The sequence below is a fragment of the Mchenga conophoros genome, linkage group LG13 (genome assembly GCF_057382185.1).
Source record: "Mchenga conophoros isolate Kocher_MC1m ecotype Shallow Benthic linkage group LG13, M_conophoros_male_GT1.1, whole genome shotgun sequence".
Classification (NCBI taxonomy): domain Eukaryota; kingdom Metazoa; phylum Chordata; class Actinopteri; order Cichliformes; family Cichlidae; genus Mchenga; species Mchenga conophoros.
Genome location: NC_140538.1, coordinates 22,253,695 through 22,280,022, shown reverse-complemented (window position 1 = coordinate 22,280,022; position 26,328 = coordinate 22,253,695). Strand labels below are relative to the sequence as shown.

Sequence of the window (26,328 nt, the reverse complement as noted above, 5' to 3'; positions counted from 1 at the left end):
ACTCCAGGGTCAGAGACCTTCACCTTGTTTGGATGACAGCCTGCTCTGATATTCATCTGTGGGCACAAACACCAAAACTCAAGAGACTTTTCAGTGAGAAGAAAAGGCAAACCTTGCATGCCAGAGTGAAAGTGAGAGTGTGTGAGTGCATACTCACCCTGAATGGACTCTCAGGGATGTTAGCGTCTCCCCAGGAGACCATCACAGTGTGCTTCACAGGCTTACGTGGGGTGCAGGTGTATGTGCTGTTGCTATTATCCTTAACCTGGACATCCACAGAATTGACTTCACCATCCTGTGCAGAAGACAAGGGATTATAGTTCAATCAGATTTAACACACTGTATTTTTCGGACCATAAGGCGCACTGTCGATGAACAGGTCTGGTTTCATACATGAGGCGCACTGGACTATAAAACGCATTAAGCGAAACAAAACAGCCAGATAAGTCAAACTTTACTCAACTCTTTCTTCTTGCTTCCTCCACTTCCGTACCATTGATTCATTCATGTTGAAATCTCTCGCAGCTGCTCTATTCTCATGTTCTACTGCGTGACTGACAGCCTTGAGTTTGAAATCCGCTTCGTCAGCATGTCTCTTAACAGGTGGCATTTTGGGGTCATGATCCACACACAATACAGTAATATTATGTTGCAGCACAGTACGTATCACTCCGCCAGGCTCCTGACTACGTAGCCGTAATGCTCCGACAATCCATCAAGCGGTGCGACTTCGTAGCTTACCAAAGTCGTACTAAAACATTTTTTGACAGATTTTTAAGCGCCGTGTATTACATAAAATCGGTTCAAGGTCAGTAAGCACAACCACAATTCATACATAAGGCGCACTGTCGATTTTTGAGAGATAATTAAAGGATTTTAAGTGCGACTCATAGTCCGAAAAATACGGTACATACAATATATTTAACATATTTGTGATCATATACAAAGCCAGATATACCTGGGCTATAATTTTCAGAGGAGCTTTTCCTCCTTGCTTGGCATCAACTGTGAGTTCACTGGGTTTTCCAACAGCCAGACCACTGCTCTGTAGGCCTGGACCGTACGCCTTAACCTAGAGAAAACTATTTTAAACAAACAATTAAAAAAGGAACAAGTCAAAGATCTACTATAGCCAAAAGATCATTTACAGACTATAGCGCTGTGAAAAAATATTTGCCTCCTTTCTGATTTCGTATCTTATTCCATATTTGTCACACTTACACGTTTCAGATCAATAAATGTTAATATTAGACAAGAATGTCTAATATTAAACGGCAGTTTTCAAGGGGAAAAAGCTATCCAAACATACTTGGTCCTATATGAAAAAGTAATTGCACCGAATTAAATAAATTCTAACAACAGCTTATCAAGTTTAAAGGCGCTTCTGCTGTTTAACACGACCTCTGCTAGTTTCCTCTTTCTGGCGCAAAGCGGGAGATAAACAAGCAAGAGAGACGGGACTTGTGGCAGAAACGCCGATCAGCTGATCATTGATCAGTTTCATGATTGAAGTAGCAGCAGGAGAGGGAGAACGAGAGAAGAAGAGGCAGCTGTGCAGCAAAGACACAGAATAACTCCAGCTTTTTGTCTTTTTTTTATTGTAGCTGAAGTATGGGACAAATCGCTTTTATTTTCAGCGCAATACAAAACGCATAATATTAACTCTGAATACCAGAGGATTCCGTTTTTTATGGCACGGTTGGCTCTACTAACTAACCATATGAATAAAATAAAGTTCACCAGTAACATCATAGCACCCACCCAACTGTACAGAAACTCCATCATGCTAGCTAGTACACAGTACGAGTTACTGTAACTGACTGTAAAAAGTTAGCACAAGGAAAATAAACTCCACCTAAACTTGGTTTGACCCAGATAGACTGCAGGTCATAACTTCTTACCTGAAGCTCATTTCACCTGACAGTCGGACTGGCGGCCGCCTTGCGTCTCTCCACCTCCAGTCCTTTCCCCCATCCACCTGCTGGCCTCCACCACTTGCTAATTTGACTGAATGTGTGAAAGCTCCACCATAGCCACTACCAAACAACTGAGTTATTTTTACACGTCTGCCAGCATCTGTCCAATCCGCCACCTTTCACTGTTTACACAGTTAGGAAAAAAAGACAACAACAAATACAACAACAAAACATTGTGAAGGAAATTGCCTTCCCGGGTTTCCTCCGTGGCGTGAGCGATAAGCAGAGTTCTGTCCTTTCCTTCTAAGATTCCTAATTATTTAAAGTAACACTCAGGTATGCCATTCAGCTGGGTTAGTTACGACGTCGGGAGCAGCTTGGGAGAACAAGGAAACACAGACTGCTTCAGGTTGTCTTCCCAAATCGACTCAAAGGTTTATTTGATACACAGCAGTTTATATAGATGAAAAAAAAGGTTCGTGTGTCAGCTTTCCCAGTTCAAACCGGTACAGACCAAATAAGGAAACGTCTTCCTGCCTTGTGAACAAAGAAGTATCCTGTGTGTAGTTTATCAGCTCAGCTACAATTTATGATCATCCCAGCAAAATACACTCCTAGACATAAAATACAGAGTTCTTTCATTAGTGAATTCTGAAACAAACCACCTAGCCTTTAACGAGCCTTTTCCAGGAGATAAAGAAAAAGGGAGGATGGGAGTAAGGAAGTGGTCTCATCTCTGTGGTGTTTTCGACCTTGGGGTACCAGCTTGTGAGTCCTACACATTAATTCTTGGGTCACAGAGAAAGAGAAAAACAACTAGTAGTTGGGCCTTATTGAGTAACAGTTTTCCTGTATAAAACAATATCCTGTAAATGCTACTATGGTATCAAAATACCTAACAGTTCCCCTCTTTTATTATTTTTAAAAATAATAACTCAAATAGAAAGGAAAAATCACAAATGTAATAACATAATATAAAAAGCAAATCATAAAATGTAATAGTTCACAACCTAATGTTCAATATACACATCAGGAACATCATTGATGACATCTGACACATAATCTGGGTCAATTTGTGCCAATTGCAAATACATTGAAGTAGCTGTACTAGTAGCTATACGGGTTATCATTGAACGTACACAGGGTACCACACAACAGACAATAATCATCAAAAACATGCTGCAACGGTTACAAAGGCTACAATTAGTTCCTTCCATCTTCCAAACGTGTCCTGTAGCCACTTATGTAGCCACTGACCGTGACTTGTATTGGCAATTAGTTCTATCTGCAATGCTTCAAGTTTATTCATAGCTTGTGTGAATGAACCGTTAGGAGCGGTATTATTGGGAATGAAAGTACAGCATACATCAACGGTTACTAGACCACAGGTACCGGTCCAATTAACAGGTAAAGCTAATCTAAGGGTATTATTGCACAACCAATAAGCATGTGGGATTGGTCTGGTCAGGCGCGTGACCATGTGTGATTTAACTAACTCCCCCCAGTCAGTGTCATTTAATACACCGTCTGGGGGAACAATGATCGATTCTCTGCTCGAACTTGAACTGTGTGTGTGTTCCTCCAGATATGATACAACTTCAGCCACAGAGACAGCTAGCCATGTCTCATTACAGCGTGCACCTGGGGAGTCAGAGAAGAATGTATAGTTATCCTTTGTATAATCTATGTGTGTGTCTGGGCCAGTTAACTTTAGTCTGCGCAGACATATCATACTAGTATTAAAATGGAGAGGGATCTGTCCTAAGGGCAGTGAGGGCTTTAACCTATTCTTAGGGCGTTTCATTGGGGCGCAGGTCCCTGCGGTGTCATTAGATAACTTCAATAATTCGCCTAATGGAGTCTCAGGGTTAGTTGGTGTGTGTGTGTGTCTAAGTAGGCAGTCGAGAGGGCTCAGAGTCAACTGTAAAGCGTCTTTAAAGAGAGCATTATTTCTGCTGATTTTCTCTAGTCCCTCAGTGAGGGGGAAACCGGATATGGGGTATCCTACTATTACCTGTTCTGGATTAGCCTTTGAACAGACATAACAGTTACTGTTTCCTAAATCACGAGCGGCTGTTCTGGCATTTTCATACCAGGCGTTAGCTCCTGTTCTAGAGGGTGCATAAAATGGTTTATTAGTGGCGTCTATGTTGCTATTTACTGATTTTAGGGAACGTGAGGAGTGCATTAAGTAGGTGTCTTGCAAAATGGAGCATGAGGTATAGTCAGCAAAATATGACCTGCAGAAATGTGAACATGGTTGCAGTTTACAATACAAAATAGCAAAGAGAAATCCTAAGGTTAATGCGATAGATATGATAAATAACCTAAATATATAAGAAAGTATATAAGAAAAACAGTTCTTCAGTCGTCTCCTGGCCTGGTCCCAGGTTCGAGAGACATTGAATAAGCGTCGTATGATGACAATGGGCATTTCATTTTCTCCATTATCAGGATGGAATGAGTCTGGCTTTATCAGGTTAGACATCATGTGGTACTTTTGGCTTTCTGTTCCTGCTGGATGTTTGAGTACCTTGTCGTTGTTCTTTCAGACGTTGTGTGTTAATCAGTGATTGCGTGTGTGCACTGGATCCGGGCGCTGGCTCGCCGGAGATGTCATCTACCCGTGTGTGTTTATTTGCTCTAGTTCCGGGCGCTGGCTCGCCGGAGATGTCGTCTGCTTGATCCGACGCCTGAGATGGTCCGATTGGGCTGGTCTTAACCCTGCTGGCATGAATCCACTGAGGTTGTCCGTCTGTGAGGATGCTGGTTCTTCGTCACTGCCAGTACAGTCTGGGGCTGGAACACGCGCGGCCTCCCAGAGAGTCCTTGGTTTTAGTGGCTTCTCCAACATGCATCTCCTTGTCTCCACTGGTGGAACTGTGGAGGGGAAAGGCTGAGAGAGACAAACTTTCTGATAGTTATTATTCAGTTTTTCTATCAGGTTGTGAACATCAGTGGACAATGCAATATACATCACCTTCTACTAGCGGTGCCCCTCTGGAAGCTGACCATGGTCTTGGAAATAGTCTTATTTCAAATGGAAATAATTTGGTTACTTCAGATTGAGTCATTCTAATCTCACACAGGACTTGAGTAAGTAATTTGACCCAGGTCATTAAAGTTTTAGCACATTTTTTAATTACTTCTCATGTGAATGAAGGTCCTCTATCACTGTTAATTTGGTGAGGTATTCCGAATCTGGGTATTATTTCATTGCTCAACTTTTGACAGACTACTTCTACAGTTTCTTTTGAGGTTGGATAAGCTTCTACCCATTTACTAAATTGATCCACTATTACCAGTAAGTACTTGATGCTTCCTTGTGCTGGCATATGTGTAAAATCAATTTGTAATGTATGAAATGGAAAATCTGGTTGTGGTAAATGCTGATGTTTTGCTTTTGAGCTACCTACATTAGTTCGTGCACATGTTAGACAGGTTGCTAATATGCGTTTTACTGCGTGTGATGTTTTCTCAATTACAAATCTTGATTTTATTGCCCCTATTACCCCTCTTTGTCCGACATGACTCACACAGTGAAAATGTCGGGCAAGGACTGGCATCAGGGAATATGGGAGGGCAATCAAACCCTTAAGATTTTGTATAAGCCATCTCTGTCATCTAAGGTACAGTCATTATTCTCCCAATAGGTGTAATCACATGCAGAGGCTTGCTCTTGTATGAATTTTAAATCAACATTTGTGTCTAAATAGTCTGGGAGTGTAACAAGTGGCAGCTGTAGGGGCACAGATAATACTTCCTGCGGAGGTGGGAGCTGTGATGCAGCTGCAGCCTTGGCTGTCACGTCTGCTAAGGCATTACCTGTTGCTTCGTCTGTGTCAGCTGTACTGTGTCCTTTCGTTTTTTACAACTGCAACGGCCGATGGCAGCTGTATAGCCTGAAAAAGTCTTTGAACAAAATCACAATTTAGCAATTTATTTTCCATCAGCAGATCTAAATCCTCTCTGTCTCCACAATGTGCCAAAGTCATGCACAACGCCAAATGCATAGCGGCTGTCTGTGTAAATCGTCACATGCTTATCCAAATGTAGCTCACAGGCGCGTATTAAAGCCATGAGCTCTGCTTTTTGTGCTGAGTGAAATGGTAATGAGTGAGCCTCTAGTATGATGTCAGGCAATGTCACCACTGAATAGCCACAAAGAAATGAGTTGTCATTCGGCCTTGAACAGGACCCGTCCACATAAACCGTGGCTGAGTCTGAGATAGGTGTTTGCTCTAAATCTGGACGTGGTGCTGTGGATTCCTGTATACGTGTCATGCAGTCATGAACGTCAAGCCTGTCTGAGCCATCCTGTCGGTCAGAAGAACACAGCATAGGATCAATAAATGTGCTGGCGAATTGGGTGTGCTGCTCGCTTTTATGGTGAGATTTGCATGTGTTGTGTAGTTATGTTTGCTAGAATGGTCGTGACCTGGTGATTGGTGTGTAGAATAGTGTCATGTGAGAGTGTGAGCTTCTCGCAGTCCCTTATCATGATAGAGCAAGCTACTACTGCCCTCAGGCAGGCCGGCATTCCTGAACAATTCAGGCAGCACCTTTGAGTGGCGGAGGTCAGCACTCCCTTTAATGCATTGAAAGAGACAGTCATTTCTGTGGATCACAGTATTCGAGGAGGCTTGTCTTTTTTACAACAGTCACGCAGAATGTGGTCATGAAAAGAACAGTCTGGTATCCACTGTCTGCAATAGTTCACCATGCCTAGGAAGGACAACATTTCCTTCTGTGTAGTGGGACGAGGGACAGAGGTCACAGCTTTGACCCTGTCTGCAGTCATGGAACGTTTTCCGTGAGACAGTGTGAATCCCAAATATTGAACAGAAGTCTGACAGTACTGCATTTTCTTTGCAGATGCTTTGTGGCCAGTCTTTTGGAGGTGCTGGAGAAGCATGTGTGTAGCAGTTTGACACAGTTTTTCACTTTCAGCACAGAGGAGGAGGTCATCCACATGTGGATCAGGGTGCAGCCCTGGAGGAGTGGAGCACCATTGAGAAAGCAGCAGAGCTGTCTATCATGCCTTGGGGCAAACGAGTCCAAGTGTACTGCTTATTTCTATGTGTGAATGCAAATAACGGCTGTGTGTCACAGGTACTGAGAAAAAGGAGCGGAGCATAAATCCACCACGGTAAAATGTGTATGCAATGCATGTCAATATGCTGTGAACATCTGAAACGAGAGGTGGCAGAGGCATGTTGACTGCATTAATTTGCCTCAAGTCTTGTATGAAACGCCATACGCCAGGTTTGTTAGGCTTTGGCACAGGATTGACAGGAGTGTGGGCTTTATTGCTCCTGTAGTCAATAAATCTCCTATCATGACATCTAGGGCTGCGGCTTTTTCCGTGGAAATGGGATGCTGCTTGACATATACTGCTTGTTGTGTTTTAATAGGTGTACGTGATAAAGTGTACAGTCAATAAATCCTATATCATTCTCACTTTTTGACCATAATGTCATATTCTGGTATTCAGCTGGCAACATAAGTGCAGAAATAGTACAGTCGATAGGGTAGGTTAGATCTATGTGACGACATGGTGTAGTTATATCATAACCTATGTCTGAGTTATGTGACAAAATCACTGTTTGACCTTAGAGAAACAAAAGTGTGGCTCCCAGTCATGGGATTACCTGTTAGTGGCGTCTGTACACGTTTTTTTTTGGCACAGTGTGTGACATAGAGTACCGGACAAAAAGGATGTTGAGTTCATTCTCTGCTGAGGGTCCAGCTGACACAGAGGATGTTCCTTCTCCATCATGTCGGTACATAGGGCAGAGAAAACATAAGCTGTTATCAGTGTCAGCAAACATTTCACCCTTTATGTTAAATGAAATACACAAATTCATTTTTGCTCTGGGTGTCTGCGGCTGCTGGAAAACTGAGCTAAATTTGCACCTCTAGCTTGTCCAACAGTGCATAAAGCGTTTTATGAATACTAGGATGGATTCATCAGGCTTCTGTTTACACATAGTTACTGCATTTAAGTCAATTTTGTCTCTGGACATTGTTAGCAGGAATTTCTTTAGATTCTTAAAGAAATCGGCGACTTTGTCATTATTTACCCTCCTTTTGTCCATAGCGGTAACATTTGATGCATCACGTCGCAGCATTCTATCATATATTTTCTACAGGACTTTTTAAGCAGACTACTTTTCTTATCACAAATGATATTCAACATTTCTACTGACCTGTTTTCTGGCGATAATCGTTCGGGATAAGGCTCCGAAAATAAATTAGAATGCATTGAACTTCTTAAGTTGTAAACAAAGTCAGTCACATAAGCACTCCCGCATGTTCTGGATACGTGATCATGGACGTCTTCACCGATTCGCGGACGTAGGTTACACGTAACCGGAAATGGGAGTTATACTGAGCCGTTATTTGAGACTTTATTTTGTATTTTATTAATTTTTGGTTTTACAGGTACTTTAGATTTTTTATCGGACCTGTCTGTGGTCTTTGAATAATTCTGACCCATGTTCAGTGATTTCCAGAGGGGTTTACACGCTAGGAGGATTTATGTTAGTATTTTCGCTGCGGCACAGCTGAGGTCACTTTAAATTTATTGCTAGCAATTTTTTGTTTGTGTGAGCAACTCTCACTTAGCGAGCAACTTCTCGCTTAACGAGCAACTTCTCGTAAAACAACAGGCAACTTCCTGTGTCTTTCTGCTTTTAATTTACTGCTTTTAACCCTTGTATGGTAATCGGGTCTGTGAGACCCGTTCAACTTCTCCCTGTGTCACTCTTTGGTGAGCAACTTCTCACTTAACGAGAAGTATTTAAGACAACAGGCAACTTCCTGTGTCACTCTTTCTGAGTGAGCAACTTAAACAAAATTAAAATATTCAAGACAACAGGCAACTTCCTGTGTCCACCAACACCACACAAGGGTTAATTTACTTTATTCGGGGACTGAGGAAGTCAGTCAGTGTATCTCTCTGGATCACTAAGTGAAACTTCGTCAGCATATCCCGTTTTTTTATGGATCGATCACTGAGAGAGGTATAATAGGTCTTTATATAAATATGAAAGACGCATATTTACCTTCTGTCAGTAATCCCACTTCTGACACCAAAATTGAAGGAAATTGCCATCCCGGGTTTCCTCCGTGGCGTGAGCGATAAGCAGAGTTTTGTCCTTTCCTTCTAAGATTCCTAATTATTTAAAGTAACACTCAGGTGTGCCATTCAGCGTGTTAGTACGAGCTCGGGAGCAGCTTGGGAGAACAAGAAAACAGAGACTGCTTTAGGTTGCCTTCCCAATCGACTCAAAGGTTTATTTGATACACAGCAGTTTATATAGAGGAAAAAAGGTTCGTGTGTCAGCTTTCCCAGTTCAAACCGGTACAGACTAAATAAGGAAACGTCTTCCTGCCTTGTGAGCAAAGAAGTATCCTGTGTGTAGTTTATCAGCTCAGCTACAATTTATGATCATCCCAGCAAAATACACTCCTAGACATAAAATACAGAGTTCTTTCATTAGTGAATTCTGAAACAAACCACCTAGCCTTTAACGAGCCTTTTCCAGGAGATAAAGAAAGAGGGAGGATGGGAGTAAGGAAGTGGTCTCATCTCTGTGGTGTTTTCGACCTTGGGGTACCAGCTTGTGAGTCCTACACATTAATTCTTGGGTCAGGGAGAAAGAGAAAAACAACTAGTAGATGGGCCATATTGAGTAACAGTTTTCCTGTATAAAACAATATCCTGTAAATGCTACTATGGTATCAAAATATCATAACAGTTTGGATAGCTTTTTCCCCTTGAAAACTGCCGTTTAATATTAGACATTCTTGTCTAATATTAACATTTATTGATCTGAAACGTGTAAGTGTGACAAATATGGAATAAGATACGAAATGAGAAAGGAGGCAAATATTTTTTCACAGCGCTATAGTCTGTAAATGATCTTTTGGCTATAGTAGATCTTTGACTTGTTCCTTTTTTAATTGTTTGTTTAAAATAGTTTTCTCTAGGTTAAGGCGTACGGTCCAGGCCTACAGAGCAGTGGTCTGGCTGTTGGAAAACCCAGTGAACTCACAGTTGATGCCAAGCAAGGAGGAAAAGCTCCTCTGAAAATTATAGCCCAGGTATATCTGGCTTTGTATATGATCACAAATATGTTAAATATATTGTATGTACCGTATTTTTCGGACTATGAGTCGCACTTAAAATCCTTTAATTATCTCTCAAAAATCGACAGTGCGCCTTATGTATGAATTGTGGTTGTGCTTACTGACCTTGAACCGATTTTATGTAATACACGGCGCTTAAAAATCTGTCAAAAAATGTTTTAGTAGGACTTTGGTAAGCTACGAAGTCGCACCGCTTGATGGATTGTCGGAGCATTACGGCTACGTAGTCAGGAGCCTGGCGGAGTGATACGTACTGTGCTGCAACATAATATTACTGTATTGTGTGTGGATCATGACCCCAAAATGCCACCTGTTAAGAGACATGCTGACGAAGCGGATTTCAAACTCAAGGCTGTCAGTCACGCAGTAGAACATGAGAATAGAGCAGCTGCGAGAGATTTCAACATGAATGAATCAATGGTACGGAAGTGGAGGAAGCAAGAAGAAAGAGTTGAGTAAAGTTTGACTTATCTGGCTGTTTTGTTTCGCTTAATGCGTTTTATAGTCCAGTGCGCCTCATGTATGAAACCAGACCTGTTCATCGACAGTGCGCCTTATGGTCCGAAAAATACAGTGTGTTAAATCTGATTGAACTATAATCCCTTGTCTTCTGCACAGGATGGTGAAGTCAATTCTGTGGATGTCCAGGTTAAGGATAATAGCAACAGCACATACACCTGCACCCCACGTAAGCCTGTGAAGCACACTGTGATGGTCTCCTGGGGAGACGCTAACATCCCTGAGAGTCCATTCAGGGTGAGTATGCACTCACACACTCTCTCACTTTCACTCTGGCATGCAAGGTTTGCCTTTTCTTCTCACTGAAAAGTCTCTTGAGTTTTGGTGTTTGTGCCCACAGATGAATATCAGAGCAGGCTGTCATCCAAACAAGGTGAAGGTCTCTGACCCTGGAGTGGCAAAGACGGGCCTGAAAGCCTTCCAGCCAACATACTTCACTGAAGGCGGGCTCTGCTGCAGATATTCCACTGGACATAGGCGAGCTTGACCTCAGCCAGCTGACAGCCCCTCTTACAACACCCTCAGGCCCAGAGGAGCCCTGCCTGCTGAAGATGCTGCGTAACGCTCACATTGGTGAGTGTCCGTCTGATAAGTGAGAAGTTTGCTAAACAATGAGACTCATCAGAATCCAAATACTTTATTAACCCTTAAGTAAAAGACAGAGGGGGAAAGTAATAAAAGTTAAAGCGTGGAGAAAGAAGCAGGAGCAACTGAAACGGGCTGCATGCACACACAAGAATAAGCGTTGTTAACATCTGTTTTGTCGGTCAGTTTGATGATCTGAAACATGTAAGTGTGATAAATATGCAAAACACTAGGAAATTAGGAAGGGGGCAAACACCTTTTCACATCACTGTAGACGTGATTACAGAATACCTTTTACATCCTGGATTACAATAGGATATCCATCAACGGCAGATACTGGTCTCCATGACACACAGATACTGGAGTGGTCTGACCTGACCACACTCGCACTGCTGTTTTGTCGGTCTGTCTTAGGAATCTCGTTTGTTCCCAGGGAGATTGGTGAGCACCTTGTTAACATCAAGAAGAACGCCCGTCATGTTCCCAGCAGCCCAATTGCTGTTATGATCAAGCAGTCAGGGATTGGTGACGTGTGCGTGTGCGTGGACCGTGGCTGACCAAAGCCAGGACTTTTCAGCCTTGAGAGTTTATCATTGATGCAGGTATATGCTCAGTGAAAGCATAAATACTGTGATATTTTTCTTTTTAAACATTCAAATAGAATATAATATGAGAATTTCGATGTGAAATTTAACCTTTAAGTGACTAGTACTTTGAGAACTGCCATCAATTACACAATGAAGTTCATTTACATATAGGTTATTGTATTAGTAATGCTATATTGTACATAGAGACAGAATATGACATGAAGGGCTACTGACCACAGAAAAGTAAAAGGTAACTGGGCCTAAAGACTAACGGGAGAGAAACACGCTTTCTGTGATTCTATTTGTGTTTTTGTGCTAATCTTGGATATCTTAGGTTGTCTCATTACTGTCATATATGTCCTGTCATTAAAACACTGGCTTCTAACAACTAACAGTGTCTCGAAAATAATTTAATAAATAAACAAATAATATGGATGCATGACTTTTAACTTGTCTATTTTTTAGGCTGAACACTGCTGCTAATGTGACTTAGGTAAATGGTTTCAGGCTCTCCCCTCCTGAGTTTGACAAACGTTCAGGATCAGAAAATGTGTGACTCACAGGTGCTGTAGCGTATGGCCACAGCTTCACTCTGAGCTCCATCTCCATAGAGTGCAGACAGTGATATCTCATACTCCTTAAGACACAGGACAACAGTTTATTGAGATATTGTATTTTTTTTACTTCATAATATGTACCCCAACAATCCAATAGTTCTTCCCCACCTGTCTCAGGTCGCCTCCACTTAGTGAGGTAAGAAACATCATCATCAGCTGCAGCTTCCCAGCGCACTGTCATGTCACTGTCTGAGAAATTAGTTACCCTAAGGTCAGAAGGAGGAGGCACCTTCACTAGAAGATTCGTGCAAATTTGATATATTTGACTTCTCTGTTTTTTTTCTCTCTGAATTATTTTTGAAAAGGAAAAATAATAATTTGAATGTGAAGCAAAACATGTATGGTGCTCGGTAAAGATGACACACCGACCCACTCCTTTTTTGTTTTTGTTTTTTGTTTGAGAAAGTTTGTTTTCATATTAAATAGTGTCAGTGACGTCATTCTACCCGACTACCACAGGTAAAGAAAAGCCTGAATCTGTAGATCTTTTTCTTTTGTTTTTGTCTAAAACACAAGAAATAAAAAAGGCAAAAAAGCCAGGGAAACATAGGAAATAATGTTTTGTCAGGCAATGACTTGTTGGCACAAGAAGAGTGGTCGTTGGTAGCCATGACAACAAGGAGGTGTGTTTGTTGCTGGCAGGTAAATGAAAAAAAGCAAAGCAAAAAAGTCAGGGGAAGCCCGGGCTACGAGGGGTCATCCCTTGGAATTTTCACTCCAAGATCGCCCGCCTGGACCTCCCCCTAGCAGGTGAACATACAGAGGGAAGTGAGCCGAGGGCTCGAACCCGGGCCTGTATGTTGCTAGCCTGCTAGCCCGCCACATGTGGCCACATGACGGGCGAAGAGAATGGGGCAAATTGTTCTATTTAAAGAGCACTACGCGATCAGCCTTTTCCATTAGCTGGAGACCACACATTTTTGCACTCAAAAATAGCGGCGGGGCCTCAGTCTGTCTGTGGGGCATCGGGTATACCGGCCATTTGCCCGGTGGGCCGATGCTAATTTTGCCTTTTAAATGGCCCAATGTTTTGTTGTTGTTGTTGTCTTTTTTTCCTAACTGTGTAAACAGTGAAAGGTGGCGGATTGGACAGATGCTGGCAGACGTGTAAAAAGAACTCAGTTGTTTGGTAGTGGCTATGGTGGAGCTTTCACACATTCAGTCAAATTAGCAAGTGGTGGAGGCCAGCAGGTGGATGGGGGAAAGGACTGGAGGTGGAGAGACGCAAGGCGGCCGCCAGTCCGACTGTCAGGTGAAATGAGCTTCAGGTAAGAAGTTATGACCTGCAGTCTATCTGGGTCAAACCAAGTTTAGGTGGAGTTTATTTTCCTTGTGCTAACTTTTTACAGTCAGTTACAATAACTCGTACTGTGTACTAGCTAGCATGATGGAGTTTCTGTACAGTTGGGTGGGTGCTATGATGTTACTGGTGAACTTTATTTTATTCATATGGTTAGTTAGTAGAGTTGCCAACCGTGCCATAAAAAACGGAATCCTCTGGTATTCAGAGTTAATATTATGCGTTTTGTATTGAGCTGAAAATAAAAGCGATTTGTCCCATACTTCAGCTACAATAAAAAAAAGACAAAAAGCTGGAGTTATTCTGTGTCTTTGCTGCACAGCTGCCTCTTCTTCTCTCGTTCTCCCTCTCCTGCTGCTACTTCAATCATGAAACTGATCAATGATCAGCTGATCGGCGTTTCTGCCACAAGTCCCGTCTCTCTTGCTTGTTTATCTCCCGCTTTGCGCCAGAAAGAGGAAACTAGCAGAGGTCGTGTTAAACAGCAGAAGCGCCTTTAAACTTGATAAGCTGTTGTTAGAATTTATTTAATTCGGTGCAATTACTTTTTCATATAGGACCAAGTATGTTTGGATAGCTTTTTCCCCTTGAAAACTGCCGTTTAATATTAGACATTCTTGTCTAATATTAACATTTATTGATCTGAAACGTGTAAGTGTGACAAATATGGAATAAGATACGAAATCAGAAAGGAGGCAAATATTTTTTCACAGCGCTATAGTCTGTAAATGATCTTTTGGCTATAGTAGATCTTTGACTTGTTCCTTTTTTAATTGTTTGTTTAAAATAGTTTTCTCTAGGTTAAGGCGTACGGTCCAGGCCTACAGAGCAGTGGTCTGGCTGTTGGAAAACCCAGTGAACTCACAGTTGATGCCAAGCAAGGAGGAAAAGCTCCTCTGAAAATTATAGCCCAGGTATATCTGGCTTTGTATATGATCACAAATATGTTAAATATATTGTATGTACCGTATTTTTCGGACTATGAGTCGCACTTAAAATCCTTTAATTATCTCTCAAAAATCGACAGTGCGCCTTATGTATGAATTGTGGTTGTGCTTACTGACCTTGAACCGATTTTATGTAATACACGGCGCTTAAAAATCTGTCAAAAAATGTTTTAGTACGACTTTGGTAAGCTACGAAGTCGCACCGCTTGATGGATTGTCGGAGCATTACGGCTACGTAGTCAGGAGCCTGGCGGAGTGATACGTACTGTGCTGCAACATAATATTACTGTATTGTGTGTGGATCATGACCCCAAAATGCCACCTGTTAAGAGACATGCTGACGAAGCGGATTTCAAACTCAAGGCTGTCAGTCACGCAGTAGAACATGAGAATAGAGCAGCTGCGAGAGATTTCAACATGAATGAATCAATGGTACGGAAGTGGAAGAAGCAAGAAGAAAGAGTTGAGTAAAGTTTGACTTATCTGGCTGTTTTGTTTCGCTTAATGCGTTTTATAGTCCAGTGCGCCTCATGTATGAAACCAGACCTGTTCATCGACAGTGCGCCTTATGGTCCGAAAAATACAGTGTGTTAAATCTGATTGAACTATAATCCCTTGTCTTCTGCACAGGATGGTGAAGTCAATTCTGTGGATGTCCAGGTTAAGGATAATAGCAACAGCACATACACCTGCACCCCACGTAAGCCTGTGAAGCACACTGTGATGGTCTCCTGGGGAGACGCTAACATCCCTGAGAGTCCATTCAGGGTGAGTATGCACTCACACACTCTCTCACTTTCACTCTGGCATGCAAGGTTTGCCTTTTCTTCTCACTGAAAAGTCTCTTGAGTTTTGGTGTTTGTGCCCACAGATGAATATCAGAGCAGGCTGTCATCCAAACAAGGTGAAGGTCTCTGACCCTGGAGTGGCAAAGACGGGCCTGAAAGCCTTCCAGCCAACATACTTCACTGAAGGCGGGCTCTGCTGCAGATATTCCACTGGACATAGGCGAGCTTGACCTCAGCCAGCTGACAGCCCCTCTTACAACACCCTCAGGCCCAGAGGAGCCCTGCCTGCTGAAGATGCTGCGTAACGCTCACATTGGTGAGTGTCCGTCTGATAAGTGAGAAGTTTGCTAAACAATGAGACTCATCAGAATCCAAATACTTTATTAACCCTTAAGTAAAAGACAGAGGGGGAAAGTAATAAAAGTTAAAGCGTGGAGAAAGAAGCAGGAGCAACTGAAACGGGCTGCATGCACACACAAGAATAAGCGTTGTTAACATCTGTTTTGTCGGTCAGTTTGATGATCTGAAACATGTAAGTGTGATAAATATGCAAAACACTAGGAAATTAGGAAGGGGGCAAACACCTTTTCACATCACTGTAGACGTGATTACAGAATACCTTTTACATCCTGGATTACAATAGGATATCCATCAACGGCAGATACTGGTCTCCATGACACACAGATACTGGAGTGGTCTGACCTGACCACACTCGCACTGCTGTTTTGTCGGTCTGTCTTAGGAATCTCGTTTGTTCCCAGGGAGATTGGTGAGCACCTTGTTAACATCAAGAAGAACGCCCGTCATGTTCCCAGCAGCCCAATTGCTGTTATGATCAAGCAGTCAGGGATTGGTGACGTGTGCGTGTGCGTGGACCGTGGCTGACCAAAGCCAGGACTTTTCAGCCTTGAGAGTTTATCATTGATGCAGGTATATGCTCAGTGAAAGCATAAATACTGTGATATTTTTCTTTTTAAACATTCAAATAGAATATAATATGAGAATTTCGATGTGAAATTTAACCTTTAAGTGACTAGTACTTTGAGAACTGCCATCAATTACACAATGAAGTTCATTTACATATAGGTTATTGTATTAGTAATGCTATATTGTACATAGAGACAGAATATGACATGAAGGGCTACTGACCACAGAAAAGTAAAAGGTAACTGGGCCTAAAGACTAACGGGAGAGAAACACGCTTTCTGTGATTCTATTTGTGTTTTTGTGCTAATCTTGGATATCTTAGGTTGTCTCATTACTGTCATATATGTCCTGTCATTAAAACACTGGCTTCTAACAACTAACAGTGTCTCGAAAATAATTTAATAAATAAACAAATAATATGGATGCATGACTTTTAACTTGTCTATTTTTTAGGCTGAACACTGCTGCTAATGTGACTTAGGTAAATGGTTTCAGGCTCTCCCCTCCTGAGTTTGACAAACGTTCAGGATCAGAAAATGTGTGACTCACAGGTGCTGTAGCGTATGGCCACAGCTTCACTCTGAGCTCCATCTCCATAGAGTGCAGACAGTGATATCTCATACTCCTTAAGACACAGGACAACAGTTTATTGAGATATTGTATTTTTTTTACTTCATAATATGTACCCCAACAATCCAATAGTTCTTCCCCACCTGTCTCAGGTCGCCTCCACTTAGTGAGGTAAGAAACATCATCATCAGCTGCAGCTTCCCAGCGCACTGTCATGTCACTGTCTGAGAAATTAGTTACCCTAAGGTCAGAAGGAGGAGGCACCTTCACTAGAAGATTCGTGCAAATTTGATATATTTGACTTCTCTGTTTTTTTTCTCTCTGAATTATTTTTGAAAAGGAAAAATAATAATTTGAATGTGAAGCAAAACATGTATGGTGCTCGGTAAAGATGACACACCGACCCACTCCTTTTTTGTTTTTGTTTTTTGTTTGAGAAAGTTTGTTTTCATATTAAATAGTGTCAGTGACGTCATTCTACCCGACTACCACAGGTAAAGAAAAGCCTGAATCTGTAGATCTTTTTCTTTTGTTTTTGTCTAAAACACAAGAAATAAAAAAGGCAAAAAAGCCAGGGAAACATAGGAAATAATGTTTTGTCAGGCAATGACTTGTTGGCACAAGAAGAGTGGTCGTTGGTAGCCATGACAACAAGGAGGTGTGTTTGTTGCTGGCAGGTAAATGAAAAAAAGCAAAGCAAAAAAGTCAGGGGAAGCCCGGGCTACGAGGGGTCATCCCTTGGAATTTTCACTCCAAGATCGCCCGCCTGGACCTCCCCCTAGCAGGTGAACATACAGAGGGAAGTGAGCCGAGGGCTCGAACCCGGGCCTGTATGTTGCTAGCCTGCTAGCCCGCCACATGTGGCCACATGACGGGCGAAGAGAATGGGGCAAATTGTTCTATTTAAAGAGCACTACGCGATCAGCCTTTTCCATTAGCTGGAGACCACACATTTTTGCACTCAAAAATAGCGGCGGGGCCTCAGTCTGTCTGTGGGGCATCGGGTATACCGGCCATTTGCCCGGTGGGCCGATGCTAATTTTGCCTTTTAAATGGCCCAATGTTTTGTTGTTGTTGTTGTCTTTTTTTCCTAACTGTGTAAACAGTGAAAGGTGGCGGATTGGACAGATGCTGGCAGACGTGTAAAAAGAACTCAGTTGTTTGGTAGTGGCTATGGTGGAGCTTTCACACATTCAGTCAAATTAGCAAGTGGTGGAGGCCAGCAGGTGGATGGGGGAAAGGACTGGAGGTGGAGAGACGCAAGGCGGCCGCCAGTCCGACTGTCAGGTGAAATGAGCTTCAGGTAAGAAGTTATGACCTGCAGTCTATCTGGGTCAAACCAAGTTTAGGTGGAGTTTATTTTCCTTGTGCTAACTTTTTACAGTCAGTTACAATAACTCGTACTGTGTACTAGCTAGCATGATGGAGTTTCTGTACAGTTGGGTGGGTGCTATGATGTTACTGGTGAACTTTATTTTATTCATATGGTTAGTTAGTAGAGCCAACCGTGCCATAAAAAACGGAATCCTCTGGTATTCAGAGTTAATATTATGCGTTTTGTATTGAGCTGAAAATAAAAGCGATTTGTCCCATACTTCAGCTACAATAAAAAAAAGACAAAAAGCTGGAGTTATTCTGTGTCTTTGCTGCACAGCTGCCTCTTCTTCTCTCGTTCTCCCTCTCCTGCTGCTACTTCAATCATGAAACTGATCAATGATCAGCTGATCGGCGTTTCTGCCACAAGTCCCGTCTCTCTTGCTTGTTTATCTCCCGCTTTGCGCCAGAAAGAGGAAACTAGCAGAGGTCGTGTTAAACAGCAGAAGCGCCTTTAAACTTGATAAGCTGTTGTTAGAATTTATTTAATTCGGTGCAATTACTTTTTCATATAGGACCAAGTATGTTTGGATAGCTTTTTCCCCTTGAAAACTGCCGTTTAATATTAGACATTCTTGTCTAATATTAACATTTATTGATCTGAAACGTGTAAGTGTGACAAATATGGAATAAGATACGAAATCAGAAAGGAGGCAAATATTTTTTCACAGCGCTATAGTCTGTAAATGATCTTTTGGCTATAGTAGATCTTTGACTTGTTCCTTTTTTAATTGTTTGTTTAAAATAGTTTTCTCTAGGTTAAGGCGTACGGTCCAGGCCTACAGAGCAGTGGTCTGGCTGTTGGAAAACCCAGTGAACTCACAGTTGATGCCAAGCAAGGAGGAAAAGCTCCTCTGAAAATTATAGCCCAGGTATATCTGGCTTTGTATATGATCACAAATATGTTAAATATATTGTATGTACCGTATTTTTCGGACTATGAGTCGCACTTAAAATCCTTTAATTATCTCTCAAAAATCGACAGTGCGCCTTATGTATGAATTGTGGTTGTGCTTACTGACCTTGAACCGATTTTATGTAATACACGGCGCTTAAAAATCTGTCAAAAAATGTTTTAGTACGACTTTGGTAAGCTACGAAGTCGCACCGCTTGATGGATTGTCGGAGCATTACGGCTACGTAGTCAGGAGCCTGGCGGAGTGATACGTACTGTGCTGCAACATAATATTACTGTATTGTGTGTGGATCATGACCCCAAAATGCCACCTGTTAAGAGACATGCTGACGAAGCGGATTTCAAACTCAAGGCTGTCAGTCACGCAGTAGAACATGAGAATAGAGCAGCTGCGAGAGATTTCAACATGAATGAATCAATGGTACGGAAGTGGAAGAAGCAAGAAGAAAGAGTTGAGTAAAGTTTGACTTATCTGGCTGTTTTGTTTCGCTTAATGCGTTTTATAGTCCAGTGCGCCTCATGTATGAAACCAGACCTGTTCATCGACAGTGCGCCTTATGGTCCGAAAAATACAGTGTGTTAAATCTGATTGAACTATAATCCCTTGTCTTCTGCACAGGATGGTGAAGTCAATTCTGTGGATGTCCAGGTTAAGGATAATAGCAACAGCACATACACCTGCACCCCACGTAAGCCTGTGAAGCACACTGTGATGGTCTCCTGGGGAGACGCTAACATCCCTGAGAGTCCATTCAGGGGGAGTATGCACTCACACACTCTCACTTTCACTCTGGCATGCAAGGTTTGCCTTTTCTTCTCACTGAAAAGTCTCTTGAGTTTTGGTGTTTGTGCCCACAGATGAATATCAGAGCAGGCTGTCATCCAAACAAGGTGAAGGTCTCTGACCCTGGAGTGGCAAAGACGGGCCTGAAAGCCTTCCAGCCAACATACTTCACTGAAGGCGGGCTCTGCTGCAGATATTCCACTGGACATAGGCGAGCTTGACCTCAGCCAGCTGACAGCCCCTCTTACAACACCCTCAGGCCCAGAGGAGCCCTGCCTGCTGAAGATGCTGCGTAACGCTCACATTGGTGAGTGTCCGTCTGATAAGTGAGAAGTTTGCTAAACAATGAGACTCATCAGAATCCAAATACTTTATTAACCCTTAAGTAAAAGACAGAGGGGGAAAGTAATAAAAGTTAAAGCGTGGAGAAAGAAGCAGGAGCAACTGAAACGGGCTGCATGCACACACAAGAATAAGCGTTGTTAACATCTGTTTTGTCGGTCTGTCTTAGGAATCTCGTTTGTTCCCAGGGAGATTGGTGAGCACCTTGTTAACATCAAGAAGAACGCCCGTCATGTTCCCAGCAGCCCAATTGCTGTTATGATCAAGCAGTCAGGGATTGGTGACGTGTGCGTGTGCGTGGACCGTGGCTGACCAAAGCCAGGACTTTTCAGCCTTGAGAGTTTATCATTGATGCAGGTATATGCTCAGTGAAAGCATAAATACTGTGATATTTTTCTTTTTAAACATTCAAATAGAATATAATATGAGAATTTCGATGTGAAATTTAACCTTTAAGTGACTAGTACTTTGAGAACTGCCATCAATTACACAATGAAGTTCATTTACATATAGGTTATTGTATTAGTAATGCTATATTGTACATAGAGACAGAATATGACATGAAGGGCTACTGACCACAGAAAAGTAAAAGGTAACTGGGCCTAAAGACTAACGGGAGAGAAACACGCTTTCTGTGATTCTATTTGTGTTTTTGTGCTAATCTTGGATATCTTAGGTTGTCTCATTACTGTCATATATGTCCTGTCATTAAAACACTGGCTTCTAACAACTAACAGTGTCTCGAAAATAATTTAATAAATAAACAAATAATATGGATGCATGACTTTTAACTTGTCTATTTTTTAGGCTGAACACTGCTGCTAATGTGACTTAGGTAAATGGTTTCAGGCTCTCCCCTCCTGAGTTTGACAAACGTTCAGGATCAGAAAATGTGTGACTCACAGGTGCTGTAGCGTATGGCCACAGCTTCACTCTGAGCTCCATCTCCATAGAGTGCAGACAGTGATATCTCATACTCCTTAAGACACAGGACAACAGTTTATTGAGATATTGTATTTTTTTTACTTCATAATATGTACCCCAACAATCCAATAGTTCTTCCCCACCTGTCTCAGGTCGCCTCCACTTAGTGAGGTAAGAAACATCATCATCAGCTGCAGCTTCCCAGCGCACTGTCATGTCACTGTCTGAGAAATTAGTTACCCTAAGGTCAGAAGGAGGAGGCACCTTCACTAGAAGATTCGTGCAAATTTGATATATTTGACTTCTCTGTTTTTTTTCTCTCTGAATTATTTTTGAAAAGGAAAAATAATAATTTGAATGTGAAGCAAAACATGTATGGTGCTCGGTAAAGATGACACACCGACCCACTCCTTTTTTGTTTTTGTTTTTTGTTTGAGAAAGTTTGTTTTCATATTAAAGCAGTGTCAGTGACGTCATTCTACCCGACTACCACAGGTAAAGAAAAGCCTGAATCTGTAGATCTTTTTCTTTTGTTTTTGTCTAAAACACAAGAAATAAAAAAGGCAAAAAAGCCAGGGAAACATAGGAAATAATGTTTTGTCAGGCAATGACTTGTTGGCACAAGAAGAGTGGTCGTTGGTAGCCATGACAACAAGGAGGTGTGTTTGTTGCTGGCAGGTAAATGAAAAAAAGCAAAGCAAAGAAAAAAAGTCAGGGGAAGCCCAGGCTACGAGGGGTCATCCCTTGGAATTTTCACTCCAAGATCGCCCGCCTGGACCTCCCCCTAGCAGGTGAACATACAGAGGGAAGTGAGCCGAGGGCTCGAACCCGGGCCTGTATGTTGCTAGCCTGCTAGCCCGCCACATGTGGCCACATGACGGGCGAAGAGAATGGGGCAAATTGTTCTATTTAAAGAGCACTACGCGCACATCGTGCGATCAGCCTTTTCCATTAGCTGGAGACCACACATTTTTGCACTCAAAAATAGCGGCGGGGCCTCAGTCTGTCTGTGGGGCATCGGGTATACCGGCCATTTGCCCGGTGGGCCGATGCTAATTTTGCCTTTTAAATGGCCCAATGTTTTGTTGTTGTTGTTGTCTTTTTTTCCTAACTGTGTAAACAGTGAAAGGTGGCGGATTGGACAGATGCTGGCAGACGTGTAAAAAGAACTCAGTTGTTTGGTAGTGGCTATGGTGGAGCTTTCACACATTCAGTCAAATTAGCAAGTGGTGGAGGCCAGCAGGTGGATGGGGGAAAGGACTGGAGGTGGAGAGACGCAAGGCGGCCGCCAGTCCGACTGTCAGGTGAAATGAGCTTCAGGTAAGAAGTTATGACCTGCAGTCTATCTGGGTCAAACCAAGTTTAGGTGGAGTTTATTTTCCTTGTGCTAACTTTTTACAGTCAGTTACAATAACTCGTACTGTGTACTAGCTAGCATGATGGAGTTTCTGTACAGTTGGGTGGGTGCTATGATGTTACTGGTGAACTTTATTTTATTCATATGGTTAGTTAGTAGAGTTGCCAACCGTGCCATAAAAAACGGAATCCTCTGGTATTCAGAGTTAATATTATGCGTTTTGTATTGAGCTGAAAATAAAAGCGATTTGTCCCATACTTCAGCTACAATAAAAAAAAGACAAAAAGCTGGAGTTATTCTGTGTCTTTGCTGCACAGCTGCCTCTTCTTCTCTCGTTCTCCCTCTCCTGCTGCTACTTCAATCATGAAACTGATCAATGATCAGCTGATCGGCGTTTCTGCCACAAGTCCCGTCTCTCTTGCTTGTTTATCTCCCGCTTTGCGCCAGAAAGAGGAAACTAGCAGAGGTCGTGTTAAACAGCAGAAGCGCCTTTAAACTTGATAAGCTGTTGTTAGAATTTATTTAATTCGGTGCAATTACTTTTTCATATAGGACCAAGTATGTTTGGATAGCTTTTTCCCCTTGAAAACTGCCGTTTAATATTAGACATTCTTGTCTAATATTAACATTTATTGATCTGAAACGTGTAAGTGTGACAAATATGGAATAAGATACGAAATGAGAAAGGAGGCAAATATTTTTTCACAGCGCTATAGTCTGTAAATGATCTTTTGGCTATAGTAGATCTTTGACTTGTTCCTTTTTTAATTGTTTGTTTAAAATAGTTTTCTCTAGGTTAAGGCGTACGGTCCAGGCCTACAGAGCAGTGGTCTGGCTGTTGGAAAACCCAGTGAACTCACAGTTGATGCCAAGCAAGGAGGAAAAGCTCCTCTGAAAATTATAGCCCAGGTATATCTGGCTTTGTATATGATCACAAATATGTTAAATATATTGTATGTACCGTATTTTTCGGACTATGAGTCGCACTTAAAATCCTTTAATTATCTCTCAAAAATCGACAGTGCGCCTTATGTATGAATTGTGGTTGTGCTTACTGACCTTGAACCGATTTTATGTAATACACGGCGCTTAAAAATCTGTCAAAAAATGTTTTAGTACGACTTTGGTAAGCTACGAAGTCGCACCGCTTGATGGATTGTCGGAGCATTACGGCTACGTAGTCAGGAGCCTGGCGGAGTGATACGTACTGTGCTGCAACATAATATTACTGTATTGTGTGTGGATCATGACCCCAAAATGCCACCTGTTAAGAGATATGCTGACGAAGCGGATTTCAAACTCAAGGCTGTCAGTCACGCAGTAGAACATGAGAATAGAGCAGCTGCGAGAGATTTCAACATGAATGAATCAATGGTACGGAAGTGGAAGAAGCAAGAAGAAAGAGTTGAGTAAAGTTTGACTTATCTGGCTGTTTTGTTTCGCTTAATGCGTTTTATAGTCCAGTGCGCCTCATGTATGAAACCAGACCTGTTCATCGACAGTGCGCCTTATGGTCCGAAAAATACAGTGTGTTAAATCTGATTGAACTATAATCCCTTGTCTTCTGCACAGGATGGTGAAGTCAATTCTGTGGATGTCCAGGTTAAGGATAATAGCAACAGCACATACACCTGCACCCCACGTAAGCCTGTGAAGCACACTGTGATGGTCTCCTGGGGAGACGCTAACATCCCTGAGAGTCCATTCAGGGTGAGTATGCACTCACACACTCTCACTTTCACTCTGGCATGCAAGGTTTGCCTTTTCTTCTCACTGAAAAGTCTCTTGAGTTTTGGTGTTTGTGCCCACAGATGAATATCAGAGCAGGCTGTCATCCAAACAAGGTGAAGGTCTCTGACCCTGGAGTGGCAAAGACGGGCCTGAAAGCCTTCCAGCCAACATACTTCACTGAAGGCGGGCTCTGCTGCAGATATTCCACTGGACATAGGCGAGCTTGACCTCAGCCAGCTGACAGCCCCTCTTACAACACCCTCAGGCCCAGAGGAGCCCTGCCTGCTGAAGATGCTGCGTAACGCTCACATTGGTGAGTGTCCGTCTGATAAGTGAGAAGTTTGCTAAACAATGAGACTCATCAGAATCCAAATACTTTATTAACCCTTAAGTAAAAGACAGAGGGGGAAAGTAATAAAAGTTAAAGCGTGGAGAAAGAAGCAGGAGCAACTGAAACGGGCTGCATGCACACACAAGAATAAGCGTTGTTAACATCTGTTTTGTCGGTCTGTCTTAGGAATCTCGTTTGTTCCCAGGGAGATTGGTGAGCACCTTGTTAACATCAAGAAGAACGCCCGTCATGTTCCCAGCAGCCCAATTGCTGTTATGATCAAGCAGTCAGGGATTGGTGACGTGTGCGTGTGCGTGGACCGTGGCTGACCAAAGCCAGGACTTTTCAGCCTTGAGAGTTCATCATTGATGCAGGTATATGCTCAGTGAAAGCATAAATACTGTGACATTTTTCTTTTTAAACATTCAAATAGAATAAAATATGAGAATTTCGATGTGAAATTTAACCTTTAAGTGACTAGTACTTTGAGAACTGCCATCAATTACACAATGAAGTTCATTTACATATAGGTTATTGTATTAGTAATGCTATATTGTACATAGAGACAGAATATGACATGAAGGGCTACTGACCACAGAAAAGTAAAAGGTAACTGGGCCTAAAGACTAACGGGAGAGAAACACGCTTTCTGTGATTCTATTTGTGTTTTTGTGCTAATCTTGGATATCTTAGGTTGTCTCATTACTGTCATATATGTCCTGTCATTAAAACACTGGCTTCTAACAACTAACAGTGTCTCGAAAATAATTTAATAAATAAACAAATAATATGGATGCATGACTTTTAACTTGTCTATTTTTTAGGCTGAACACTGCTGCTAATGTGACTTAGGTAAATGGTTTCAGGCTCTCCCCTCCTGAGTTTGACAAACGTTCAGGATCAGAAAATGTGTGACTCACAGGTGCTGTAGCGTATGGCCACAGCTTCACTCTGAGCTCCATCTCCATAGAGTGCAGACAGTGATATCTCATACTCCTTAAGACACAGGACAACAGTTTATTGAGATATTGTATTTTTTTTACTTCATAATATGTACCCCAACAATCCAATAGTTCTTCCCCACCTGTCTCAGGTCGCCTCCACTTAGTGAGGTAAGAAACATCATCATCAGCTGCAGCTTCCCAGCGCACTGTCATGTCACTGTCTGAGAAATTAGTTACCCTAAGGTCAGAAGGAGGAGGCACCTTCACTAGAAGATTCGTGCAAATTTGATATATTTGACTTCTCTGTTTTTTTTCTCTCTGAATTATTTTTGAAAAGGAAAAATAATAATTTGAATGTGAAGCAAAACATGTATGGTGCTCGGTAAAGATGACACACCGACCCACTCCTTTTTTGTTTTTGTTTTTTGTTTGAGAAAGTTTGTTTTCATATTAAAGCAGTGTCAGTGACGTCATTCTACCCGACTACCACAGGTAAAGAAAAGCCTGAATCTGTAGATCTTTTTCTTTTGTTTTTGTCTAAAACACAAGAAATAAAAAAGGCAAAAAAGCCAGGGAAACATAGGAAATAATGTTTTGTCAGGCAATGACTTGTTGGCACAAGAAGAGTGGTCGTTGGTAGCCATGACAACAAGGAGGTGTGTTTGTTGCTGGCAGGTAAATGAAAAAAAGCAAAGCAAAGAAAAAAAGTGAGGGG

General features: G+C 42.1%; 1 protein-coding gene across 1 annotated transcript in view; it reads left to right on the top strand.

The window, feature by feature from the left end:
• Nucleotides 1-5,443: 5,443 nt before the first annotated feature.
• Nucleotides 5,444-26,328, top strand: part of LOC146561275 (filamin-A-like) — a 32,612-nt gene continuing 11,727 nt past the window's right edge. Inside the window, exons 1-17 of the mRNA XM_085243189.1 lie at nt 5,444-5,545; nt 10,689-10,826; nt 10,930-11,032; nt 11,115-11,162; nt 11,589-11,704; nt 15,256-15,393; nt 15,497-15,599; nt 15,682-15,729; nt 16,156-16,271; nt 19,820-19,961; nt 20,059-20,091; nt 20,178-20,291; nt 20,496-20,611; nt 24,180-24,317; nt 24,419-24,521; nt 24,604-24,651; nt 24,856-24,971. Coding sequence (XP_085099315.1) covers nt 5,444-5,545; nt 10,689-10,826; nt 10,930-11,032; nt 11,115-11,162; nt 11,589-11,704; nt 15,256-15,393; nt 15,497-15,599; nt 15,682-15,729; nt 16,156-16,271; nt 19,820-19,961; nt 20,059-20,091; nt 20,178-20,291; nt 20,496-20,611; nt 24,180-24,317; nt 24,419-24,521; nt 24,604-24,651; nt 24,856-24,971 — 1,722 coding nt within the window. The remainder of the gene's footprint in view (nt 5,546-10,688; nt 10,827-10,929; nt 11,033-11,114; nt 11,163-11,588; nt 11,705-15,255; nt 15,394-15,496; nt 15,600-15,681; nt 15,730-16,155; nt 16,272-19,819; nt 19,962-20,058; nt 20,092-20,177; nt 20,292-20,495; nt 20,612-24,179; nt 24,318-24,418; nt 24,522-24,603; nt 24,652-24,855; nt 24,972-26,328) is intronic.